The sequence below is a fragment of the Pelophylax lessonae genome, assembly GCF_965119305.1.
Source record: "Pelophylax lessonae genome assembly, chromosome: 1".
In the NCBI taxonomy this organism is placed as follows: Eukaryota; Metazoa; Chordata; class Amphibia; order Anura; family Ranidae; genus Pelophylax; species Pelophylax lessonae.
This window is the reverse complement of record NC_138768.1, coordinates 380,352,480-380,379,826: the sequence shown is the minus strand read 5'-3', so window position 1 is coordinate 380,379,826 and position 27,347 is coordinate 380,352,480. Positions and strand designations below refer to the sequence as shown.

Below are 27,347 nucleotides of genomic sequence, written 5' to 3'. Positions count from 1 at the left end.
CCCAGAATTCACCAGCCAGGCTTTCTTATATCAAAGAAGCAGCGAGCATGCAGCCCCCCCCCCCCCACCCAGTGCTGTATCTTGGCCTAGGGTGGCACTTTGCAGGGGGGCCGCAAAAACACTGCACCCCGCATGAAAAAAAAAACAGCCTTCTGACGACTTCAGCACGAAAAGGGTCCCTGCTGGCTTGCGTTACACTTTTAGTATAGTGCCAGTCTTATGGGGCGAACTGGGCCAGAGGGCAGGGTCCAGGAGGGAAATCAGTCTGGCACCCCCATAAAGCGGTCACACTGCTACCTGCTGGTATAATACTGGCCGATGAGGACATTCAGACAGACCGAAGGCCGCCGACCACACTTAATACAACTGGCCCGAAGGCCGCCAATGCTAATAAATGAGGCACTACAGCCTAATGCTCCGCCTACCCTCCTCTGCCCCCAGGATGGCAGGCATCATGTCAATAATATAATTTTATTTCTTTAAACATCCTTGTCCTTGAGCGAGCATATTGAATTGTATCATATACAATTAAGACTTTTAATTTTATATGATGGCAATAATATTTTGGACCTATCGCAATATGTCACTGGGTTGGTAAGATTACTCCAATCTTATAAGAGATTTGGACTTGTGTTTGCTGCCACTAATTATTTCACTTATTTATATGACTATCGACTTCATAGTCAATATACGAATAAGTGAAATAATTATATGATTACTATCAATGGCAGCAAAAACACAGTCCAAATATCTTAAAAGAAAGGAGTAATCTTACTAATCCAGTGACATAAGGCTGTATTTATGGGCACTGATAAGGCTGCACTGATGGCCACTGATAGGGTGGCACTGATAAGCTGCACTGATGGGGCTGCACTGATAAGGCATCCCTGATGTGCTACACTGATCAGCACTGATATGCTGCACTGATAGGCACTGATATGCTACATTGATGGGCGCTAATAGGCTGCACTGATGGGCACTAATATGCTGCTCTGATGGCCACTAATGAGGCAGTAATTGTGGGTACTGATAAACTGCACTGATGGGCATGAGGCAGCACTGATAAGATTCACTGATGGGACTGCACTGATATGCTGCCCTGATGATCACTGATATGTTGCACTGATGGGCACTAATAGGCTGCACTGATGGCCACTGATGAGGTGGCACTGATAAGCTGCACTGATGGGGCTGCAATGATAAGGCAGCACTGATGGACACTGATGAGGGTGCACTGATGGGCACTGATAGTCTGTGGTTGTGGTCTGTGCTTTACAGATGACAGGGCGGGTCATAAACAGGAAGGGGTGTGGCCTTTACAGGAAGGGGTGGGTCATATTTAAATTAGGGGGTGCCCAAGTTTATTCAGGCCTAGGGCAGCACAAAACCTAAATACACTACTGCCCCCACCCATACTTCCTCACTATGCTGATACTAGCCCACATGCCCATCAGCATTGAGAGGCTGTTTTTTAGAGGAATTTTAAAAAAATGGGGTTCTCCCTCTCAAAGCACCGGTGACCTAATGTTTATAGGCTCCTGAGCAGAAACCAGCAATATCTTGGGGTACCCTTCAGCGCCCCCTTCAGTACTTGAAGGTCAGTAGAAAAGGCAGCCTATTTGAGCACTAAAGAAATGTCCAGCCTAGCCATTTTCTTAAGTGGCAAGAAAATTCTTATGAAAGGGATCCCCATGACGTCACTGCCCAGATTTTTAATAATATGGTCATTGGGCAATTGTGCCATGACATCACAACTCACACATTTTATATTAGTCCAAATTGGTTCCCTAATAATTTAATGTTATTATACTTTTTTTTTTTTTTTACAGTAAAAAAGAGAAACAAATTTATTAATTATGAATGTGCTCAGTTTGTATTAAAACACTTGTTCAGAAAATTCCACAGCTCTAAGAACTTTCAAATACACAGTTTGAATATTGTACAAGCAATCTCCCATTAAACAGAAGTTAGGTGAATCCTGTATGATAAAACTTTAACATGAGCGAATCTTGTTTGATGCAATTTTCTGCAGTCAAATCTTGTTTGAAAGCTGGTAAAAAAAAAACACTGGATAAAATTCATTTTAAAAAATGGGTGAATGTTGGGCCAAACATTGGGTGTATTTCTTGTTGAATGAATGATAAATACACCCCTTTGTAATATAAAACAACCCTGTACAAAAGAAGAGCTTGTTGGAAAATCCCCACAGCTGAAGAGGAAGCATATCCTCTTCTCTTGCAGCACAGTCAAATGAGTCTAGATGAATGATATATCTCATTCTAACGCAATTTAAAAAAGCAAATGTATGGCTACTGTCTGGGATTCTCAAAAAAATGTGTCCACTGAAACTGTTTAAATAAAATAGCAAATATAAAAAAAACCATAGTCATTATTTTTATGCTTTCTATGGTTGCCTTTTTTTTCAATAAAAAAAAAAAAATTATGGAAAAAAAACAAAACAAAAATCATGATTATCTTACCGTATAAAAAGATCAAAAGGGGAATTGATACAATTAGTATTGTTATGATAACAATTGCAGGTAGCCATTCATTCTGTCTTTCACTGCTGATTTCTGAAACAGAAATGTAAGAGCTATAAGGCTAGCTTCACACTTGAGCATGGCTATTTATTATATCTGTCATGTGTTTTATTAACTCATTTTTGAAAAAGATTCTATATCTGTGGTCTCCAAACTGTGGCCCCGGCCTTTGCTTGCCTTTATCCAGCCCTTGGGGCACTATTCCTCCCACTGGTATGAGACACTAATCTGCCAACTGATACCAACAACAGGGCACCATTTCTCCCGCTGACACTATTAATAGGGCATTATTCCTCTGTATGATACTAAATGTCATGATGTTTACTCCCACTGATGCCAGAAATATTTCCACTCCCGCTGGTCACAATTTAGCCCTCCTAAAGTCTGAAGACAATAAACTGACCACTATTCTAAATGAATCAGGGAAGGAACGGCTAAAGGTAGAGCTGACTGTAATATTGTAGCAGAGTAGTGTATGTTTGCAGGGGGTTATGGCAAAAAATATAAACCACCATGGGTTCATTAAAAGATAGATCTTGTCTAACTTTAAAAAAAAAATCCAAGTAACATCTTGAAGATAGAAAACTTTTATGTAACATGGAAAAAAGTATCAGGGGTAAAATATTTATTTTTTTCTTATTATGTTGGTAAAAAGTTCTGATTAATCAATTCCAATTTAGTTAGAGCTCAGAGTGCACAGTGCAGATTGTAACACTTTATTAGGAGTGAATTTGTGATTACATGTCACAACCATATGTTGTATGTGGAAAGAGTCTGGTAACTATAAATAGCATGTGTGTCCTTGTAAGCAGATTAAATGAGCTATTTACAAAAAGGATTTTTGCATTACAAAACAAATTATTGGGTTCTTTACAGTTTTCAAGAGAGTATACAGTCCTTCATGCTGCATATTTGCCAAACCACAGTGCAGCAGTGTGAAACTGGTCTTAGTGTATGTTTACAGCTTAGTATTAGGGATCGACCGATTATCGACAAAGGTTACCAATATTGCCGTTATTTCCGGAAAGTGTATCTTCCGGAGTGATGCCTGCAGCTAGAGGCATCACACCGGTACCGGCGTCCATAGCCGACGGTGGCTGTCTTGTAATGACAACCGATGCAGCAGCTGAGAAGCCGCTAAGCTGTCATTACAAGGAGCGGGAGCAGACGCCCCCCCCCCCCCTCCAGCTGCCTTCCGCGGCTCGCCCGGGCAACCAGCCTGCACGGCCGCCGAAGAGATGACCCGATCAAAGCCGCATTCGGCTCTGATTGGGTTTCCATGTAAAAGCCAGGAAGTAATGTCATGACATCACTTCTGGGTACTTCGGCACCAAATTCAAAAATATTACAGCATTCAAAACAGCCAAACTTGGCGTTTTGAATGCTTTTAAGTGCAGAGGAGGGGTTTGGGGTCTTTTAGACCCCCAGATCCCTCCACACGAGTACCTGTAAAAAAAATAAAAATAAATAAAGAAATAAATATATTTTTTTTTAATTTACGAAAATATTGGCAAAAATCGGCCGAGACCGATATGCGATGACCAAAATATCGGTATCGGCAATAAAAAAAACTATATCGGTGGATCACTATTTAGTATTTTTTGCATTTGCCCCAGCAGTGAAAATTTAAAGCATGGTCTTTACACGCTGTTTTCTGCTAATTAGTTTGTTTAACAAATCACTTCTGCAATCATAAGCCTTTTAAAAGGTACGTCCCATATGTACCCAGAGAACACAAATAGTAGAAAGGTTTGCATACCTGGGAAGCTAAAATACTGTGAAGATGAATTTGGTAGTACATTATTCCAAAATGTGCAAGTGAATGTTTTGTTAGCTTCAGAAGAGATTCTGATCACACTGGTGATATTGAAAAGTCCTTCAGCAGTTAATATATAGCTAATATTATTGATTGCACTGATATTTCCACTGTTACTCAGCCACGTGACCGCAGCCTTTGGATATCCTACAGATTGACAGGAGAGCTCCTTCATTGTCTGTCCGGAGGATGTAACCACATCTGTGACTTTTGTGTTTATTTGTTTGTATGGAGCTGTAGAAAGCATAGAAGAGCATTTTATGCATTAGGAAAAAGTCTGTAAGAAATCGAGATAGCAGGGCTACAGCACTGATAAAAATAAGCATAAAAGTAGATACAATGAACAAATAGTGGTGACAAAGTGGTGACAACATTCTCATTCTCAACTATATCTCCTAGACCTTGGTGCAATTTGATAAGCTATGCTCCTCTACATAACCCCAGTTACACTCCTTAGTTTTGTAAAAGCCATTTACAGATTTTCATACTGTTTTCACATTTTTGCATGATACCTGTATAGTGATTGGAGTAATTAGTGACCTGTATTACGAACATTTCTTAGCTGTAGTCTATTCATTTAAACAAGAATGGTAGCAAATGCAGGAGGATGTAAGGAACCAAGACATCCTGGTAGCCTTAGATGGGATTTTGCTCTTTCCTAATGTGGTTATAAAGGCTCAAGGTTTTTTTAACTTCATTCAGTCAATCACAGCCAGTAAGCCAATAAGGACAGAGGTGGGCGGGGCCAAGCCACGGCTCTGTGTGTGAATTGACACGCAGAGCAATGGTTTGGGGGCAAACCTTCTTGGTTGCCCCCAGAGCATGCTGTTCGTCCCATGAGTGCCAGGGTTGCTGTGTGCAAAAATATTAAACAAAGCAGGTAAGTATAACATGTTTGTTATTTTTTATTTTTTTATTAAACTTGCCTTTAAAATTGCTTTACGGTAAAATGACCCTACAATTGGAACACTACAAGAAAAATAAATGTTTTATAATATTGTACTGTATACAGAAAATGATTGGAATAGACATTACCTTGTACTTCCAGACTGATTTCTTTAAAGTCTGATCCTTGAGAAGCTATAATGCACAGATATTGTCCTGCATCAGTCATCTTTACATTATTAATCTTCAAAATGGTACGGCCCCTTTTAAGTTCATCTGATAACAGCTTCACTCGACCTCTATATTCTTTGTCTTGTAGAATTTCAACATCCTTTCCTTTGGAATATTTTGCAATTTCTGAACTGCTCCCTTTATGTATGCTGTGTTTCCATATAACAGTCATATCCTCGAAATTTGTGACGTGTTTTACTGTAAAGAGACACTCCATGGTGACTTCGCCTCCATACTCAGCTGTGTAGGTGGATTTTATGGTTTGCACTGTAAGCAGGCCTGAATGACAAAAATATATGTGTGTCAGTATATGTAATGTGTTATAGTGATTTCAGCCAGACTAATATTGGGAAACAATCAGTTGACCAGCTTAAAAAAATATTTTAATTGCTAATATTACTCTTCTGGTAATAATCAGCACTAAGATAATCTGGCAATCCAGCCTCTCAATTCACATTATTTTTCATGCTTGACTGAGCCACTCTGTCTCTGGCCTTTATCCAAAACATTAGCCTGAGGGTGGCCAGATTGTATCTGCATATTTATGTTACCTTTGATTTGTAAAGGAACCTTAAGTGATAGTACATGTAGACTGTGACAAACCCAACCGCAACAGGGGCTTTTGGAGAGGACTAGGGGCTTACCTTGTACCCACTTATTATGGCCCTGGGAGGAGACTAGGGATTTCGTCTGCTTCCCCCAGTCAGAGCATAGAAAAGAGCTCAATTTAGCCCCTGATCCCATGGAGAGAGCAGATCATTCTCTAATGATAGACAACAACATGATGAATGCTGAGAGCAAGGTTTGGGTTAATTCGCTCAATAAGACAATAAAGCGTCCCTTCTGGAGTGGATGAAAAGGTGTAATATTAATCTTGTACAGGTTAATGGTCACAGGAAATATAGTGACCTTTCTGCAGACTGGGTTGGAGAAGCTCCTCCACTTGGGACAAAAAATATTTACCAACAATCTCCCTCAAGAAATCTATGAAGATACATGTACTCCTCTTTTTCATACTGCTGGAACATTTTATGAGTTTTGCATTGTGATGACTTGTCTAGTGGACAAATTACACAAGTGAAAGCTGGTTAATGAGATTTGGACAGCCCTGGGTCTTCTTTCTGGGGAACTGGTGCTGAACTGTCTGGATGAGCACTGACCTCAGTCACCTAAGCTTGTCTAGGTAATTAGTTGTTAATTAGCTTGCTGTTTAATTAGATTACTGTTTATGTTTTTGTTAGCTGTTCATTAGATGTACTGTTAGATGTACTGATGATATTACTGTTTAAAGTTTGCATTGTTTAGAATAATGTGATCAAGCTCTTCTCTGATTTTGTATGGTATAAATTGTGGGTGAATTTACAATAAAGTTAGTTCTAGTTTGTCACTAAGCTAATGTCATCTAGTTCTTGGGTGCAAAGCTCAGCTATAATATCTGGTTCCTGGTTCCAGAGTGGAGGGAGCTGAATCTTGATGGAGGCACCCAGGTTGGATTCCAGGCGGTTTCATCACATAGACAAGTTCATATAAGCTGGAAAAAAGCTGTACGAGAACTAAACAAAGGAATGGGATTGCAGACCTACACAAAATAGAAAGTCATGAAGTCCTTACCACAAACTGAAGCACAATATCTGCTCAAAACAAGGATGCTCAGAAGGTACCAAGATAAATCCATCTGGAGCCTAAAAGATTAAAATAACACACTACAGTACAAGATAACAAAAAACTTAAGGAAAACTATATTGGTTTAAAGTCAATTGTATCTTTTTTTTTTTTTTTTTAAGATGACAATTTTTTTATAAAGCATGTGTTTATACATTTTATTATGATTTACAGTATACTTTATATATTCCTAATATTATACATGAGACACAAAGCTGCCTAACTAACTAAGAACACTAGATCCTTCTTATCTGACACATAACTATAAATGAGTTAGTATCCAGCATAATGTAAGAACTGACCAAAGTCTGTAATTTAGCAAACCACACAGGGGGCTATTATGAAGCAAAATAGCTACACAATTAAATGCAAATCAGATTACCTTTCATTTCGCAAAGTATATATACAATTTTTCTGTGTATTTGTGACCCTTGCATCTGTAATCATGGGCAGCCAACCACAGAAAATTTGCAAAGGTCTACAACAGCTTTATCACTGAAGATGAGACAGAGTTTCACTCTAAAAAGAGTCATAATTATGAAGTGGTCAGGGTGAGGTTTCAATCAATCTCAGTGGTAATTTAGAGTGGGGATTCCCAAACTTTCTAAGCAAAGGGCCAGTTAACTGTCATTCAGACTTTAGGGGGGCCAGACTGTGGCCAGTGGTATTAGAAAACATCCTGGCATCAGTGGGAATAAACAATCTCCCATTGTTGGTTGTATTAAGATAAATAGTGCCCCATTGTTGGTATCAGCGGAAGGAATAGTGCCCCAACATAGGCTTCAGTGGAAGGAATAGTGCCTCATCATTGGTGTCAGTTGTTGGAATGGTGCATCAAAGGCCAGATAAAGGCATGCAAAGAGCCTCATCTGGCCCACGGACCGCAGTTTGGAGGCTGCTGATTTAGAGCAACTGAAGGAGTAATTTATGGGATTGATTTACTAAAGGCAAATAGGCCGTTTACTTTAATAGGGAATTTTTCTTTTCCTTAGTTAATGTGGTGACAATTCACTTTGCAAAACCCTACTGAAGAAGTTATTGGATAATGTAACGCATATAGGGGGGTGAGCCTACTGTCGGATGCCATTTTACTTTGTGAACCATCAAAGAGTGGACTGTCTGCTAAGGCTCGCACGGCTGGATGTGCCGGCTAATGTGAGTGTTCTTGTTTACACATTGTTTCAGTAAATCAATACACAGAGAGCACTAGATATTTCCCTATCTTTTCATATATGCATGGGATACATCTGAGTTCAAATAGGATTGGAGGATCGTTAACCATTTGAAAACCTGCTGATCATCATCCATAGGATTATATCCCTTTTAGGGGACTGCTTATTCTGACTCACTGGTAACACAGGGGTCAGAACATTAGGTGAGCAGCCATCTTTCAGTGGGTGGAGGTGTGCACAATACAGTAGAAGATTCACTTTTAAGGCACTTTCTCCACTTTGGATTTGTATTTTTGCACGAGTTGATTTGTACTTTATTGGCATTATATTTTTGATGTGACTTTTTTATATCACAATTATGGACAGTTATTATGGATATTTATATTTAATGGGAGTTGCTTCACCAATAAAATTTCACTTAGATTTATAATTTTAGTATGTAATATATTTATTATTTTAGTGGCGCAGCAATTTTTTGATTACACATTTGAGTATTTTTACTTGCACATGATCAGATGATAGAAGTTAGCAGAGCTTCACCTCATTTACTAAGCTAAGGGAAAATGCTGCTGCAAAGTGATAACCCTAAAAGCAACCCTACAACTCAAGCTGACAGATATACTACAACTGTAATGCCCCGTACACACGTGCAGATTATCTGAAGACTTTTGTCTTCAGATTTACCTTTTCTATGTAGTGCAAGAGCCTGCCGGATTGCATACAAATTGAAAGTGTTTAGGTTTGACCTCATATTATATGGTTTTGGTAAGTCTGCAGACAAAAGTCTTCAGATAATCTGCACGTGTGTACGGGGCATACGTTTGTAGCAAATCTGTCACATACGTTTTCTAAAGCCCCGTACACACACGCAGATCGTCGTCATACAAACGTCGGCGGACGAAAGATCTGCCGATTGTATGCGTGTTAGTATGGTGCCTCCGACAGATGTCTGCACACAATCCGCGGACAAGAGTCTTTCTTGCAAACATGAAAATTTTTGTCTGCAGACACCAGAACGGACGATTGTTCGCCTGTCAGTACAGAAATCAGCCGACAGACCGCAGATTTGCAAGACTGGGCATGCTCAGAAAATAAAAAACACAGGGAAAGTTAACCATTACATGACATCACTTCTGCAGTCAGCTGAAGTCTGCGGACAAAATTCTTGTGCTGTCCTTGTGCTGTCTTTGCACTTTTCAACAGACACCGACATCCCGGGGAGAAAAGACGAACATTTGTATGACGACGATCTGCGTGTGTGTACGGGGCTTTACTTCTCCTGTTTAGCATGGCCTTGCTGTGTGACAGAATTATTAAAAGTCACCCACTTTGCTTTATATAAGCCTTTATATGTGTTGTCTATATTCTTCTTCACTCATATATCTTTTTATTTTCACAGGGTAACCTGTTCTCATAAAGCAGAATATACTGATCTTTTTCCAATATGTGAGACTTAGATATACAAAAGAAAAAAAATACACACAGCAAGAAAAAAAAAGAAGATTATATAGTAGTATGGGGATTTTTTATGACATAATTGTAAAAATTATTGATCATTCCTGGGTTTGTCCACACCAGTATAAATTAAATCTCTGCTAGATGCAAAACATGGAACTTCTTCCTCTAACTTCCTTTGCATTGATATATTTGATTTATTCAAACATTTTTATACATTTACCTGTAACTTACTAAACCTATTGAAGTGATCATGATGTAAAAAAGTTATGCATGTAGCCATTAACCCAGAAAATATTAAAATGTTTCTAGGAAGATATAAGAATAGCTGGTAGAATTAGGTAAATACCCCTTGGCTAGGTTAAATTGACATTGACATATATGCCACTGCTTGATAGACTCCCCCATCCCCATTTATTTTTTGTACCCTTACTTCATTGCAACATCTTAATAAAACTTGTTCCTGATATGAGACAAATATTTTAGCACATCCACTATCATTCTTTGCTAGGTGAACAGCCTCTACTCCTTTAAGAAATCAACTAAGTGACATTATACAGTATGTTCTGTTTCAAAAATATACAACACTGAAGAAGTTAAAATTCATACCTGGTACTATTCAGTACTATGTAAGTATATTTTAGAGGCAGCACCTTTGGCTCCCTGCAGTCTTAAAGCATTTGTCTACCCACGATTTTTACACATATCCGCCAACTTATTTGACCTTAGTATAGGAATAATCCATTTGATCAAAGGTTAACACTAAAGTTTCAGAATTTCAACAAAACTCCCACATGATTTAAGTTACGTAAAAAATAAGTTAGAGTTTCCACACAGAAATCAATAACAATGTATATGAATCAACATCCTGCTTTTTTAACTGCTGTGTGTGTATATATTATATATATTTTGTATTATATGTTAAAAATATATGTGCACTGCGCTTCTGAAAAGATAATGAATAAATAGTCTCTACAGTATGTGCAGCTACTTTACATAAATGGAATTAAATATTAAAGGTGAAATTAAGTATAGTAAACATTTAACGGCAGCCCACCATCTGCAAACAAATCATAACCAAATCATAAAAAAATATATATATATATATACATATATATATATATATATATATATATATATATATATATATATATATATATTACTACACCATATATATGTATATATATAAAACCAATGTGCAAAAAAAAAAAAACAGTCCAAAGAAAATAAAGTCCAATTAAGAGTGATAGAACTGGTGTAGTAATTAAACTCAAAGCTATACACCATTTATCCATCACCACAGTGTTCAGTGCAGATTCCACTCCCTTAGGAATGGGGCATGGCTTCATGGCAACCGGGTCTGATGTCAGCACAGTGACCGAGGAAGTGTGAGCGTATGTTACAATCTAATAGGGATGGAAGATCGAAGCACTGAGGCACTTGACATTTCAGTGATTTTATTATGAGGCGTTTATTATATATCTTTTTTATATCCTTGATGTAAGTGCATTTCTTTTATAACAAAGTGGGTACCTTAAGGAGGCTCTGCTTTGATTCTTTTCCCACATGTGAAGATTGATCCCAATATCTGGATGGAGTTTGGTGATTCTAAATGGCTATAGATCAATATAAGCAATATTAGCCAGACACGAGAGTGAATGGCAATATTATCTAGTAAGCATAATTCCTAAGGGAGTGGAACCTGCACTAAACACTGTCGTGGCGGATATATGGTGTAAAGCTTTGAGTTTTATTATTACACCAGCTCTATCACTCTTTATTGGACTTTATATCCTATGGACTATTTTTTTGCACATTGGTCTAATGTATTAATATTTACTCATAATAATTGGATAATGTTGGGAACTTGATTACTGAAAAAGGAGCAATCTAATATTCCTACCCAAAGTTAAGACATAAGAAGTTTATATTTAGAGCTCTAGTACTGGAACTTAAAGCCAAACTCCGGGGAGCAATTGCTCCTTTAGAACTAGAGGAACAAAAGAAGATTTACCTTCTTGATCCTGCACACTTCCCTGCAGCTAAACTGGTCCCCGCAGCCTCTTTCCAATGATCCAGTGGTCAAGGGTCTTGATGTGAGCAAGACCAACCAGGGTCCATAGCTCTGCACTGGACATGATGAAGCCAAGGGACAGTCCATCACTTTAGCATGGTGGAGCACCATCTGCTGGGGGAGCAGAAGATCAGGCAAGTACTACTGTTCCTCCTCTCCCCATAACAAAACAAGCTACCATTCCTTGCAGTGTGGGTACAGCCCTGAGTTGGCCTTTAAAGTATGCCTGTGCTTAGGATTATGGACATTAAATCAATGGTGTTTTCTTAATATACAGTAAACAAGTGTTAAAATTTGCCATCTCTGACCTCTCTAGGTGCTTTTAATGTGAAGTTATTTCTTCTGAAAGATCCTCAGAGATCACAACAAAGGGCTCATGCACATGAAGAAATTTGGATGCACAGGAAACCTCCAGAATTCAGCATATTTCTCCACTTGGCAGTCACAAGTGTTTGTATATAGGGACAGATGTGCACTTCTGGACACAAACTGTGTGTGTCCAGGGAGACGCATCCATTCCTAGAACCACTTGGTTGTGTGCTAACCAGTGTACAAGTGCAGCCTGTCTTTGATTTGTATTCCTGTGACTCCCAGGCAGAGAAATTCTCTGAATATTTGCAGTGTCCACCCAAATACTTGGGTGCAAGTAATTGACTCAGATTTTAGACAGTTTCTAAAAAGTTTTGAAACACCTGCTGGTTGTTTACATCAGAGAGCTAGCAGTCTGCCAAGATTCTATTGTAATAGAAAAATGGCTAAAACGTTAGTGAAATTTGAAGTACGGATTGACCGATTATTGACAAAGCCGATATATCGGGGACCAATATGCACTTTCCCCGATATATCGGAATCGGCCCGGAGGGTACCGATATTTCGGGAGAGGGCTTGTACCAGAGTGATGCCTGCAGCTAGAGGCATGAACCCAGTATCGGCATCCATAGCCAAGGGGTAGGCTCTCTTGTAATGACAACCGATGTGGCTGAGAAGCTGCTCGGCTGCCATTACAAGTAGCGGGATGGGACATCCCCCCTCCTGCCGCCTTCCGTGGCTTGCCCAGGTCTCCCGTCCCACCAGGAGACCTGGGCAACCAGCCTGCATGGCCGCCGAAGACCCAATCAAAGCCGTATTCGGCTCTGATCGGATCTCCATGCAAAAACCCGGAAGTGATGTCATGACATCACTTCCAGGTACTGGCGCCAGATTAAAAAAGAATGACAGCATTCAAAACAGGCAAACTTGGCGTTTTCAATGCTTTTAAGTGCAGGGGAGGGGTTTGGGGTCTTTTAGACCTCCAGATCCCTCCACAAGAGTACCTGTCAAGAAAAAATAAATAAAACATTTTTTTTTTAAATGTACGAAAATATTGGCGCATATCAGCCCATACCGATATGCATTGGCCAAAATATCGGTATTGGAAACGACAAACCGATATCGGTCGATCACTTATTTGAAGATTAATTTCTCCCCAGTGCTTATACTGTAGATAGCCATCAAAAAGTAAAAAAATGTTTAATTCAATTCCACAAACGTATGTGCAATTATACTATATACTATACCATAAATGCATAAATGACACAATGTATAAACATTTGCTGTAAAGGCAAGTATTTTATGTTAACAGGTAATTCAGGGCTCTTTTACACCATAGGTATTAGGCCATATAAGATTTATGCAGGATCTTGCTGCCAACAAGATGTGTAAAAAGTGGTCTGTACTGCATCTAGTTGAAAAGTGTAGATTCCTCATTTGCATATTACATATTGTTGATGTATACATCTCCCCTGTGTAATGAACAGCAGTGGTTCAGGCACAGAAGGACCTTGGCTTTTGGCCAGCTACTACCTACAGACTAGCAACACTGATTCTGAAGTCTCCTACTGAACGTCTGATGTCCATTGTTCCTAATTGGAAATATCACGGGGGGTACGGGGTCAGTGTCAAAAGCAACCTGTTAGAGCCATTTGTATATATAACAGTGCTGCATATTATTTCAAAACGTAGATTTCTCTGAATGTTGTGCCCATTTATACCTCTCCTCCTAACACAATCCAGAAAGATCACTATGTAAAGCCAATGTAGACCAGGAATTATACCTTTTCACCATTTCAATAATTCATAAGAAAATATGCCCATGCCATAATATATTTACCTTACAAAAGACCATGTAATTTATTTCCTTACCTTACTGACATAAGAAATAGCACATATTACATTGACACGTGTTTTTTTTTTGCGACGCGTGTTTACACAAAGTGAAAAACAAGAATTCAATTAAATTACCCAGCACTAGTATTTTGTCTCCAATTAAAACAACATATTTGCTTTAGTTGGCATAATATGCAAGTGAAGCTCTAGTCGGGTATAACCAGGAAAGAGAAGAAAGGGAGTAGCCAAATACATCAAGGGTGTGAAATGTGCAAACAATTCTGTGAACAACAGCAGTCTTATTCAACTAATCAGATTATATTTGGTTCCAATCTCATTTCAGCAAAGCAGATGCTGATTGGTTGATGAGTTTTTTTAATTTTTTTTTTATATATTTTCATTGAAAGAAATTGCATTGTAATGAAAATAACAGCGCTTATTAGCAGTAGCCTGGCAAGGCAATAGCCAACTATGTTGTAAATTTTGACATGCTCTCCTGTCATTCAGCATCTAATACACTCGAAATTGCGCAAATATACAGTGGAGAAAAATGCACTATCAATTACAACTTTTTCAGGAAAAAATAAAACAGGATAATCAAGAATAGGGGAGAGATAAAGATAGAAAAAAAAAATGGTTTATAAATTATTGCAATTACCAATTGAAAAAGAAGTCCTTACCATTATATCCATTATCAAACACTTACAAAAACAGTACTCTTTTTGCATTTAAAAAATATGTTTAATAATGTATTATTATAATATATTATTGAATACAGACCTCTTTTTATCTGCCTGGAGTTCAGCTTAAAAAAAATTAATTTCTCTCAAAAGTGCTATCAATTACTATGGAATTGTGAATATCTTAGCAGGCCTCAGGTTAAAATTTTTCTCCTTTCCCACACATTTTTACCACCTACGGTTTTGAAGGTAATATAAAATAAACGGTTTCATGTTTAATCACCCCTACAAGACAGATTACATTGAATATCTTTGTGTACTTTCATTTTTGTTTCAGAGGTCTGTATGGAAGCTGTATTCAAGTTCTCTAGAAAAAATAAAGCTAACACTTTTTCATCTGTAGTGTAAATAAAGATATTGTTCTGGGAGCAGAATGAGGTCTGTAAATTGGAAAATGGTTGCTTCGTTTAGAGACACATCTAAGGGTGGCCATACATGGCTTGATCTTTCTCATTAAGCCCCCAGGCAGGCTGAAATTCGGTTGAATTTTAAATTTAGTTTTGCCGAACTTGGTGGTGCCTGCAGGGCCAATCATAGCTTGAATTCTGCCAGACTCAACTTACAGTAGTTCTAATGGCAGGACATTTTTTACCGTAATGCAATCCCTGCATTAAGATAAAAAAATGTCCCAGTTGTAGTATTGCCCCCTCACCCCCCTATATACTTACCTAAGTGCAATTCAGATTCAGTGATGTGTCCGTTTGCAGCAACGCTGGTCTTTGTTCCTCTCCTCACTGGACACAGAGGCAGCAGCGGGAGCAATTAGTTCCTGCTTCTGTCAATCAAATCTCATGAGAAGGGAGTGGGGGCAGGGCCCAGCCATGCTGTATGCGTCTATAGACACACACACAGCGCAGCTTGGGAGAAAAACCTACGTGTCAGCCTCCATAGGAAGTGGCTTGCTATAGGGACAGACACAGAAGAAGAGGAACGTAAAGGGCCAGCGGGAGACCCCACAGTAAAATGTAATTTTTTTATTTCTACATAAATATTTCTGAGAAATTTTTTTTCTATATAAAGTTCCTATATTTTTGTAAATTGTTTACTGAAAACAGCTTAGTCTGCACTGGGAAAGTACAAGAATTTGTTTTTAGATGTGAAGAGTTATCAACAGTATAAAAAAGGAACCAAAATAGCAGTCAGCAAATTTGTACAAAATCCTAATTATAATAGAAACATATTTGACATTCTAGGGATGGTAATGCCTGTATTATATATATATATATAATTTTTTTGTTTTGGTCTGCCATGGGAGAACTCCCAAAAATAAATGACAATCAACTCCAGTTTCACTGGTATTACCCCTTCTGTAGTCCACTTTGGAACCAACAAATTCTCTATCGCCATTCAGGGTAAATCCAGGAACTTTTTGAAGAAATGTTACTTGTAATATGCATCAAAGCCACGCCGGGACAAAGTATTCTAGCACCAGAGGTGAATATGCCAAAGGGTGTTCCCTCCCCTCAAGCAGGGGTTCATTAACCTTCCTAGCGGTATTCCCGAGTGTGGCTCGGGGTTAAATTTCAGTTCCAAAAGCGGTAACCCCGAGCCACACTCAGGGTACCGCTAGGAAGATCGCTGGATCCTGGTAGAGGGGTAACTTACATTGTCACCGGGATCCAGCGATGTATCCCGGTGGTGTGTGGCAGCGGATTTTCCTCCCGATGCTCTGTGTGCCCTGGCTTCCGTCTCCTGCGACGTGACGTTCGCAGGGGGGTGGAACCGGCGGCAAATTCAAATGTAAAACACACCAAACACACTGATACAATTCAAAATAAAATAAACTCACATTAGTTTGCCCCCCAGTGCCCTTTCCTGCAGTTTTACTGTACTTTTTATGTATATATATATATATATATATATATATATATATATATATATATATATACATATATATATATATATATATACATACATACATATATATAATATATGTATACGTATAAATATATATATATATGTATATATATACAGTATATATATATATATATATATATATATATATATATATATATATGTATACATACATACATACTTTAACTTATTTATAGTTTTTTATTATATTATAATTTATGATTTTGTGTTTCAAACTTTATCATACCGGAGATGTTATAAAGAACGCACAGAAAAAAAAAATCATATGTAAATAGTTGGTTTGGGCTGCTCATTCTTAAGAATTACATGCAAAATAATGGTATCGCTTTCAGCACCTAAAATCCGAAAGAATCATACCGCCAGGGAGGTTAAGGGAGAGTGGTGATTGCACTGGTTGAAAAAGCTTGGCCAGTCACAATTTTTCCCTAATAAGCCAGAGCCATTGGTGTTTAGAATGTGCCTTCCCCATAGGCTTAGACATAATAGGACTTAAATGTGCTTTCCCCAATGACTGTCTGTGTTGATTGCAGAAATGCTAGTTGTTGTCCAGCAACCCCGAGACATCTTGGTGCATGAAGAACTGTATGAAAAAGAGGGGTGTTTTCTGTAAAGTGGACATGGTTCAATAAAAGTGGGTAAACCAGCATGATTCAATTATAATAAACATGGAAGAACGAGACAGGTTTTCATTGTTGTAATTCAAAATTTTTCCTATGCCTAGGAATAATAGCTTATAACTCCTCCATTTACTTCTGCAAACATGCAAATGTTAGCACCTTTATTAATGGCATTAACCACTTGCCGACTGCTCACAGTAATCCTACTGCGGCAGTGCGGCTCCCCTGGGTCCAGCGGCGTAGACCTACGTCGCTGGACTCCTAGTGTTTAGACACAGCGGGAGTCGGGCCAGAGGAGGAGAGGCGGTGATTGCCGCCTCCCTTCCCCGATCATCGGGAAAACTGTGAGAAGACCCGCCTGCTTATGTAAACAAAGTTTCACAGTGACAGACAGGAGGAGATCACAGGATTTAGCATAGCTGAACCTGCGATCTCTGTGTCTGTCACAGAACACCTCCCACACAGGTCAGTAAGCATGAGGCATACATTTAACCCATTGATCACCCATTAACTCCTTCCCTGCCAGTGTCATTCTTACAGTAACAGTGCATATTTTTAGAACTGATTACTGTAGTAATGTCTCTGGTCCCCCAAAAAGTGTCAAAAATGTCAGTTAGGGGTCCGATCTGTCTGCTGCAATGTCGCAGTCCTGCAAAAAATTGCAGATCGCCACCATTACTAGAAAAAAAAAAACAATAAAAATGACATAAGTCTTTGCCGTAGTTAGTAAACGCGATAATTTTTGCGCAAACCAATCAAAATACGCTTATTGCAATTTTTTTTTACCAAAAATATGTAGCAGAAAACAAATTGGCCTAAGATGTTAAAAAATTTTGTTTTTTATAGGACGTAAATTTTGTTTGGGTACAGCGTTGCATGACCGTGCAATTGTCCGTTAAAGTTACGCAGTGCAGAATCGCAAAATAGGGCCTGGTCAGGAAGGGGGTAAAATCTTACGGGGCTGAAGTGGTTAAAATTGCGTTTCTGGTACAATGCATGTTAAGGTTAAGTCTATATTTGTACTAGCTTACTGACTCATAGTATTCAATCCACAGACTACATTATTTATTTTTTTTATCTTCAGCAAACACTTTTTTTTTTTTGTATCTACGCTGCACTTACAAATATATGTGTTGATGAATATATAGTTTTAGATAACTAACTTAGCTTTCCTCTTAGCCCCCGTTCACACTGGGGCGACCTGTCAGGCGACCTGGTCGCCTGACAGGTCGCTCGCCATAGAGAAGCTAAGGACAAGTTCTAATAGGAGCGACACAAGTCGCTCCGACTTAGAAAAAGGGTCCGGAGCTTCTTTGGGGCGACCTGGAGCGACCTGCATAGACTTCAATGTTATGAAGTCCGTGCCGGCCGCTCCGAGGTCGTGGTGCGAGCAGCGCGCCGCGACCTATGAGGTCGCCCGGCAAGTCGGATCGCCCCAGTGTGAACGGGGCCTTAAAGGCCTGTTTTTGGTAAAGGTGCCTGTGTTGAAGAACAGGTTTATTACATATAGACCTCCTAATACAAGATATTTTTCATGTTTGTACATACAGTATTCCTTATTAGGCATTCTCTGTTACAAGATCACGCACGTATAATAACAGAGGCGAACTGAAGGCAAACAACCCAAAGTAAAATATACTGAATTTATTAAAGGCATGTTTATAGAACATTCATCAACACTTTAAAAATGCCTAAATAATGTTAGTAATTAATTGTTAATTTGCTTTAAAGAAATATCTCTGGGAAGACACTCTCCTAAAAAAGAGTTTTTTGCTAACTCTTTTGATATATGAGGTTAATTCATTTACAATATTATCTTTATTTTTAGTCAAAAATATTATACCATGTCCCAGAGAGAAAACGTACAGTGCCACATCCCAAAAACATACCTAGAACAGCAAGGAGGAAAAAAGACCATTTCCAAAACGTAGGACCTTAAAGTATCCATACAAAATCAATAAAAAGAGTTAAAGTCATTCATGACCACTACCATATAATGACAATCATCATCATAAAAAATACCATAAAAACAGTGGATAGCTTCCAAAATGGATGCATCAAAATTGATGGAACAGGAGAGGTTGTGCTGGCCCTTTAACAATTTTATCCTTGAGTTAATTTATCACATTCTGACATCAAATATCTTCTTCTTTGGGGAGACCACCTACCTCCAGGTGTAAGGGGTGGTGATGGGGACATGTTCTGACCCATCGTAAGCCAATCTGTACCTGAGGGGGTGGGAATGGGCCTTGTTTTCCAAAGAGTCTGCGTCAATGTACTTCCTCATGTTCTGCTGTGGCATGGGTATATCAATGACATGCTCTTCATTTGGAAAAGCCCTTATGATGAGTTGTTAAACTTCATGTCTTTCCTATCTGGGAATGAATTTAATCCGAGGTTCACGACGCAGGCCAGTAAACAACAGATTTGATTTCTTGGCGTAACCATTGTAGTTAATTCTGATGGTCCTTTATCCACCACCCTATATTGTAAAGAGACAGGGTAATACGATATTACACGCCAAAAGTACTCATCCTTCCCCTCTTATGAGGAGTATATCCTAGAGTCAATACCTGAAAGTACGTAGAAACTGTGCAAAGTAGACAGATTTTGAAAAATAAGAGAAAGCACTTAGGGACAGATTGCTGGCCTGTGTGTGCGGCAAAAAAATTGCTTAAAAATCTTATCAAAAGGCTAAAAAACAGAGTAGAGAAGAACTCATTTTCTCTTTGAAACTATGCAAGAGCACCAAGAGGGCGAGTACCTGATTTAGTGCCCATCAAGATCCGTTTCATCAAATACTTGCACATAATTGACATTGATGTTGCGGCGTTTGTTTGCGGCACTGTCTGGGTGTGGGGGTGCGGACGCAGGAGTGGAAGCTGGGATTTCGGCATTCCCTTTCTTGTCTGGCGGGACAATTTAGTAGGGAGGCGGCTGCTGTGATAGGGTCCTGCCATGCAGACTGCACAAGGGAGGATATTATGCTGATATATGTGGTAATTTATAGGTTATCTGCTGTTTAGCACTATGCATGGGACTATGTATGTTTCTTTTGTGGGGGTGATTTTGGTTGTGTTGTGTATCTTTGGGGGCGGTAGTCCATGGGGAGTTGTATGTATGTATGTATGGTGGTGGCTTGGCAGTGCTGTGATTTATAGAGGGTGTCCTTTTGTTTTTAGTGGAGTGGGTAGGGGGGGGGGGAGTTGTCTAATGTGGGTATTCCCAAGTATGGGGTTATATGAGTGACTTATTGGGTTGGATATAGAGGTTGTTGCTGGTGATCTGAGTAAAAGGAGGTAGGTGTATATTGGAGTGGTGTCTATATATGTTGGTTGTGGGTTAAGTGTGTGTATGAATGTGTATTTGTGTAGATGTGTGTGGTGGGGGCAGGGTGTTGCTGTTGTATGGGGGTTTGGTGGTGATGATTGGAGATGTGATGGGGTGTGTTGTGGAATGTGTTGATGGGTTGTTTTTAGGTGTCTGTTCTTAGAGTATGTGGGTTTGGAGTGGTATGTGGATTTGTGAGGGTTGGTTGGTATGGTGGGGGGTTGTTGGACATGCTTTGATGTCAGGTGATCCGGATCGAGCAGCACGCCACCAATACCGCGGTTTTATTGTATTATGCTTGTATACATCCACCGTTGTGTGAGTATGTTTTTATACATCCATTAAAACTAGAGTCTGTACAGTCTACACTATGTCCTGCCCCTTTCTTTTGAGGTGAATTGATTATTGCTGGGACCATATATTCAGTCTGGTGGTACATTTTGAGCCTTCATTGCCCTGTTACCATGATCTGCTGAGGCATTGGGAATTGATGATATTGATCCGTTGGCACTGTCTGTGATTGATGGCCCAATTTGAGTTTAGTTCATCGCCTATATCCACCTAACATCTGGTAAGCAGTTGGCATATCTCCACGCTTGGGTGTTGGCTTCTTTTCATCCGCATGGCTCTGAAACTGGGAATTGGTCTCCACTACTTTCATCTTTCTTGGACTATTGGGACTTTCTTTGGACACTCCACATTGACAAATCTAGTTTTATCAGTTTAGTGTTTGGCGCTACTACACTTTTTTATCTATGCTTTGATGTATGTCGCCTGTGTGGGTTTAGGACTGTAAATAGGTATTGGTAATCCCTGTCCTCTGTTGCAGGTAATATTGTCTGTTTTGCGGGTGGATCCTTGAGGTATTTCTTGCTTGCGGTTGCGATGGATTGCTTGGTTGTGGCCTCCATCTCCCCTCTGGGTTGTCAAGTGTCTGTGATGCCACCCCCTGCATGCTTGGTAAAGGTTGGCAGATATGTCTTCCATGTTGTGTCCCCTTGGAGTACAGCTGTTCATGCAAACCTTGCATAAAGTGGCATTGTGGTAAGCCTATGGTAACATACATGGCAATATGTTCTTTTTGTGTATTTATTATCTTTGTACTGTAAATGTTCTTAAACCTTTCAGATGCTCTCATGGTATCCCTGATGAAGCATCGGTTGACTACGAAACACGTTGGAATAGACTAGTGGAATTCAATAGCATAAATTTTGGAAACCATCCACTGCTTTTATGGTGTTTTTATAATGATCATTGTGATTATATAGGAGTGGTCATGAATAACCTTAGCTCTTTTTATTGAATTGTATATTAAAAGTTATTTTTAATTGAGTTGTGTTGCCTCACTTTTAGTCCCACATTTTGGAAATGGTCTTTTTCCTCTTTGCTGTTCCAATTACATTTTTTTTTTTAAATGTCTGTGGATATTTTAATTGCTTTGCATTTTGCTCCTAAGGGAGTGTTGTGCACACCTAACTGCTACCCCAAGGAGGCAATTGAGTGGCATACAAGCCCAAAGCTGGCCCTTCTCAAATGGCCCCTGGAGGCTGGTGTTTCTCAGTATTGGGCACCAGTGCTTTGAGAGAGTTACCACCTTTTTGGTGACACCCTTATCAAAGCATGCACCCCCTAAATGCTGAAGGAACGTGTAGGGTAGTATTAACATGGCAGAGGGTTACGTTTAAAACCCTTTTTAAAGGATATCTATGCATTACAAAATGTAATAATCCATCATCTCAGTCTAGCAGTTTACCTTTTAAAAAAGTGTTAAGGGGATTGTAACATTACATCTGGTAGAACACCTGACTCAGAACTGTGAACAGTCCCTGTCCTAGTCTTCATATACACTAATGTGCATTATAATGTGGGTTTTTTTGCATGTTGTGTTAAGGCAGCCAACTCACTTTAAATGAGTCCCTAATAAGCCTAAATCGCACAAAAACACGCCTGCACTTTGTTTTGGGCAATGCTGCACACCCCATAGTTCCTTCACATCTGCTTGTTGGGGTGTGCTTAAAGCTAATTTCTACGACAAGCAAAAGTTGTCAAAATACAAGAGATAGATGTAGTCATACTTGAATTTAGTGTTCATTTTGTATTTCCTCCAGATCTGTGCAGTAATCCAGTGTGAAACTTTGCCTCTCTACAGGAGCTTCCTAAAATAAAGACTGCTAACTCATGCTCACTCTCATCATGTAGGGCAGTGATGGTGAACCTTGGCACCCCAGATGTTTTGGAACTACATTTCCCATGATGCTCAGCTACACTGCAGAGTGCATGAGCATCATGGGAAATGTAGTTCCAAAACATCTGGGGTGCCAAGGTTCGCCATCACTGATGTAGGGTGTCTTGCCTCTACCCCTTACTGCAGTTTTTTGAAGGCCGCCTCTAGTGGGTGGGGCCTGCTGAGTCGCTCTCACATCTCTGCTTTCTATATTACAATATCACTGCTACATTTACAAGGTAACAACTGGGTTTGCAAAAGCATTTGTTGCACACAAAGTCGATTTATATCCTTTCAGCTACAGAGGAAAATATTAAAATGAAAGTTTTGTGCCCGGAGTTCAGCTTTAACAACTTTAAGACCGGAAGGATTTTGCCCTCTTCCTGACCAGGCCCTATTTTGCGACGCGGCACTGCGTTACTTTAACTGACAATTGCGCGGTCGTGCGACGCTGTACCCAAATAAAATTGACGTCCTCTTTTCCCACAAATAGAGCTTTCTTTTGGTGGTATTTGATCACCTGTGCAATTTATATTTTTTTGCACTATAAACAAAAAAAGAGCGACAATTCTGAAAAAAAAAATATTTTTCACATTCTGTTTCTGACATTCTCAAATAAAATTTAAAATCAAATTTTTTTAATATTTTAGGCCAATTTGTTTTCTTCTACATATTTTTGGTAAAAAAAAATTGCAATAAGCGTATTTTGATTGGTTTGCGCAAAAGTTATCGCGGAAAGATTTATGTCATTTTTATTGTTTTCATTTTTTTACTAGTATTGGCGGCAATCTGCGATTTTTTGCGGGACTGCGACAATATATGCACTGATACTGTACTAATGACACTGGCAGGAAAGGGGTTAACAGTATTGGTGATCAAGGGGTTAAATGTGACCCTAGGGGAGTGATTCTAACTGTGGGGGGCGTGGCTTCTGATATGACCATAGAGACATGTGATCCTATATAGATCACATGAGCTCTGTGATCATTTCAGGGAGCAGAGCGGTCGGCTGTGTTTACAACAGCCGACCGTCCTTCTTTCTCAGCGGGGAACGATCGTGGGTGTCAGGCGGCAATCGGAGCCTGTCCTTCAGCGGTCAACACCCATATGGTCAGGTTAGCTCAGTGGGTGAAAGAATCCTGGAGCTTAGTGGTCATGAAGTTATGATTTGTAACAAATTGGAAGTTATTGGCCTGCAGATCAATGCACTAAAAGAAAAGGGGTGTTTACATTTACACATGAAGAGCTCTAGATTGAGTGAAATGTGAACAATTACAAATACTCAGCCTCCATCTAAAGATATTTGCAACTTGTAGTTCTTCTACAATTCAGCTTATCAACAAGGAAATCATAGGAGGCAATTTAAAAAAAAAATAAAAACAAGTGTTTTTTTTTTAAATAAACGGTAATAGGTTTAGCATCAGCAACATTAAATTGTTTGTTACCCCAGAATTTCATATTCCTGATATGTGCCTGCTGTACCATGTACTTGTATGAAAAAGCATCCTGTTCTCTTTGTATTGTATTCTTTTATATGAAATCCCTGGTGTTCCTGTCAGTCCCTCTGCTTTCCTAATAATAACAGACCACACTAAGCAGAGGAACACACTGTGGTCAGTTCTCTAGCTGTGCTGGAAACTCAGCCTGCTCCCCTCCAATGATCAGACTTGTCCTGACACGCACAGCTATTCACTGGGAAGCTCAGTGTGCTGTTGCTTCTCCTCCCCCCAGCTCTAATGCAGCAGAACAGAGGGAATGTGATCTCTTATTAACCACTTCAGCCCCGGAAGATTTTAACCCCTTCCTGACCAGGCCCTATTTTGCGATTCGGCACTGCGTGACTGTAACGGACAATTGCTGTACCCAAATTAAATTGACATCCTTTTTTCCCCACAAACAGAGCTTTCTTTTGGTGGTATTTGATCACCTGTGCGATTTTTATTTTTTGCGCTATAAACAAAAAAAAGCGACAATTTTGAAAAAATAACAATATTTTTCAAATTGTTTTATATGAAATTCCCTCCCAAAAAATGTAAAAATAAAATTTTTTTAACATTTTAGGTCAATTTGTTTTCTGCTACATATGTTTGGTAAAAAAAAAAATCGCAATAAGCGTACTTTGATTGGTTTGCGCAAAAGTTATTGCGTTTACTAACTAAGGGAAAGATTTATGTCATTTTTATAGTTTTTTTTTTAACGAGTAATGGCGGCGATCTGCAATTTTTTTTTTGCGGGACTGCGACATTGCGGCAGACAGTTCGGACCCTTGACTGACATTTTTGACACTTTTGGGGGTACCATTACTACAGTAATCAGTGCTATAAATATGCACTGTTACTGTAAAAATGACACTGGCAGGGAAGGGGTTCACTTTACTAGTGATCAAGGGTTTAAGTGTGTCCCTAGGGGCGTGTTTCTTACTGTAAAGGGGCGTGGCTAGTGATGTAACCACAGAGACATACGATCCTACATAGCAAGATTGTATGATCTCTGCAGTTACACCAGGGACAATGACAGGCGGTTTTGTTTACATCAGCCGCCTGCCTTTCTCCCTCTCCACCGGGAGATCGCGAGTGACCGGCGGACATCAGAGCCGCCGGTCACTCGCGCGGGGAAGTCAGGGAACGAGCGGGGGCGGGAGCGCGCCTCCGGCAGCGCGTGCTTGCCTCCTAGAGACTCACAGGCAAGTGACGTAGTACTACGTCACTTTGCCCAGGTGGCGCTGACTGCGGCAGTAAATGTACTTGCGGCAGTCGGCAAGTGGTTAAAAAGGGAAAAAGGGTATTTACTGTCTAATGTGTTTTTATATCTAAACAAATGTTTGCCTTTCATTTCAGTTCAACTGGATGGATTGTTTTAGAGCCCATTCACACTAGCGCGACACGACTTTGGGGGGGGCGACCTGTGCACCGCGACTTCGGCGCGACTTGCAGAGACTTCACATAATGGAAGTCTATGCAAGTCGCTCCGAGGTCGCCCCAAAGTAGTACAGGAACCTTTTTCTAAGTGTCGCTCCTATTAGAACGGGACCTGTGCTAATTGATGGACCGCGACCGAGCGCGACTTGTCAGGCTGACAAGTCGCCTGAAAAGTCGCGCTAATGTGAATGGGCTCTAACAAGGTGATTGTTTCCAATCACTTCAAGGTTAATTTTTGTTATTGTTTGTCTATAGTCTGGCTTTAAATAACTACTGAAGAGGTGTGTAAGGGAAAAATTATTGCCTCCTAGGCCCTAGGGGAATACTGGAAGACAGAAACATTGTTGTCTACTGAGTACTGTTGCCATGAGAAAGGTTTTTAAAACAACATTAAACATCATGGAGTCATTTGTACCAGTTATTTGTATGTCTAATTCTTTTAGTTGAATGCAACATTTTACATTTGACTGGAATAATCTAGGCCACATTTTTATCTGTATACATCTTGGTTTGTCCTCCTCCAGCTTCCTTACTTCTTCTCATGTTCATTCACCCACTCCTCATTGGATCAGTGTCCTGCACTCTCATTTTTTAACTCCTTTACGACCGCCCGCTCGCTCGCTCTCGGGAGTCTTTCTCCCTGGAATGATCATAGAGCTCATGTGATCCTTCAATATAGGATCACATGTCTCTATGGTCATCTCAGAAGCCACGCCCCCCTACAGTTAGAATCACTCCCCTAGGTTCACATTTAACCCCTTGATCACCAACAGGGTTAACCCCTTCCCTGCCAGTGTCATTATTACAGTAACAGTGCATATTTTTAGCACTGATTACTGTAGCAATGTTACTGGTACCCCCAAAAGTGTCAAAAATGTCAGTTAGGGGTCCGATCTGTGCAACGCAAAGTCGCAGTCCCGCTAAAAATCGCAGATCGCCACCATTACTAGTAAAAAAAATAAAAAAAACAATAAAAATGACATAAATCTTTCCCGTAGTTAGTAGACACGATAACTTTTGCGTAAACCAATGAAAATATGCTTATTGGGAATTTTTTACCAAAAATATGTAGCAGAAAACAAATTCTCCTAAAATGTTAAAAAAATTTAGGAATGTTATATAGCAGAATGTGAAAAATATTGTTTTTCTTTTCAAAATTGTAGCTGTTTTTTTGTTTATAGCGCAAAAAATAAAAATTGCAAAGGTGATCAAATACCACCAAAAGAACGCTCTATTTGTGGGGAAAAAAAGGATGTCAATTTCGTTTGGGTACAGCGTCGCACGACCGCGCAATTGTCCCTTAAAGTAACACAGTGCCGAATCGCAAAATAGGGCCTGGTCAGGAAGGGGGTAAAATCTTCCGGGGCTGAAGTGTTAATATCTAAAATACTGTCTTTCTGCATGCTCGTTATTATCCATGCTACAGCAAACAAAGCTAAGATGTACAGCATATCACATGCAAAAAAAAAAAAATGTATCAAAAAGTATTACAGACTGAGAAATATTATACTTACAAATAGTGTTTGTGGCAACTGAAAATGGAAAAATTATGTTTCGCTTAGTCAGGAAACCTGATCACTGAGCTGCAACTTGTCATAAACAAAATACAGGGACTCCTTCTGCTGACTAAGGGTTAGGTTCAGTGACCTAAAGTACAGAATTA

General features: G+C 39.5%; 2 protein-coding genes across 2 annotated transcripts in view; one reads left to right on the top strand and one right to left on the bottom strand.

The window, feature by feature from the left end:
* The window catches only part of PLGRKT (plasminogen receptor with a C-terminal lysine), a 473,875-nt gene that overhangs the window by 281,063 nt on the left and 165,465 nt on the right, over nt 1–27,347 (top strand). The window lies entirely within an intron of this gene.
* Nucleotides 1–27,347, bottom strand: part of LOC309544675 (programmed cell death 1 ligand 1-like) — a 44,067-nt gene that overhangs the window by 7,538 nt on the left and 9,182 nt on the right. Inside the window, exons 2-5 of the mRNA XM_082243587.1 lie at nt 7,084–7,154; nt 5,392–5,751; nt 4,300–4,590; nt 2,481–2,573 (exon numbers count right to left, since the gene is read on the bottom strand). Coding sequence (XP_082099713.1) covers nt 2,481–2,573; nt 4,300–4,590; nt 5,392–5,751; nt 7,084–7,154 — 815 coding nt within the window. The remainder of the gene's footprint in view (nt 1–2,480; nt 2,574–4,299; nt 4,591–5,391; nt 5,752–7,083; nt 7,155–27,347) is intronic.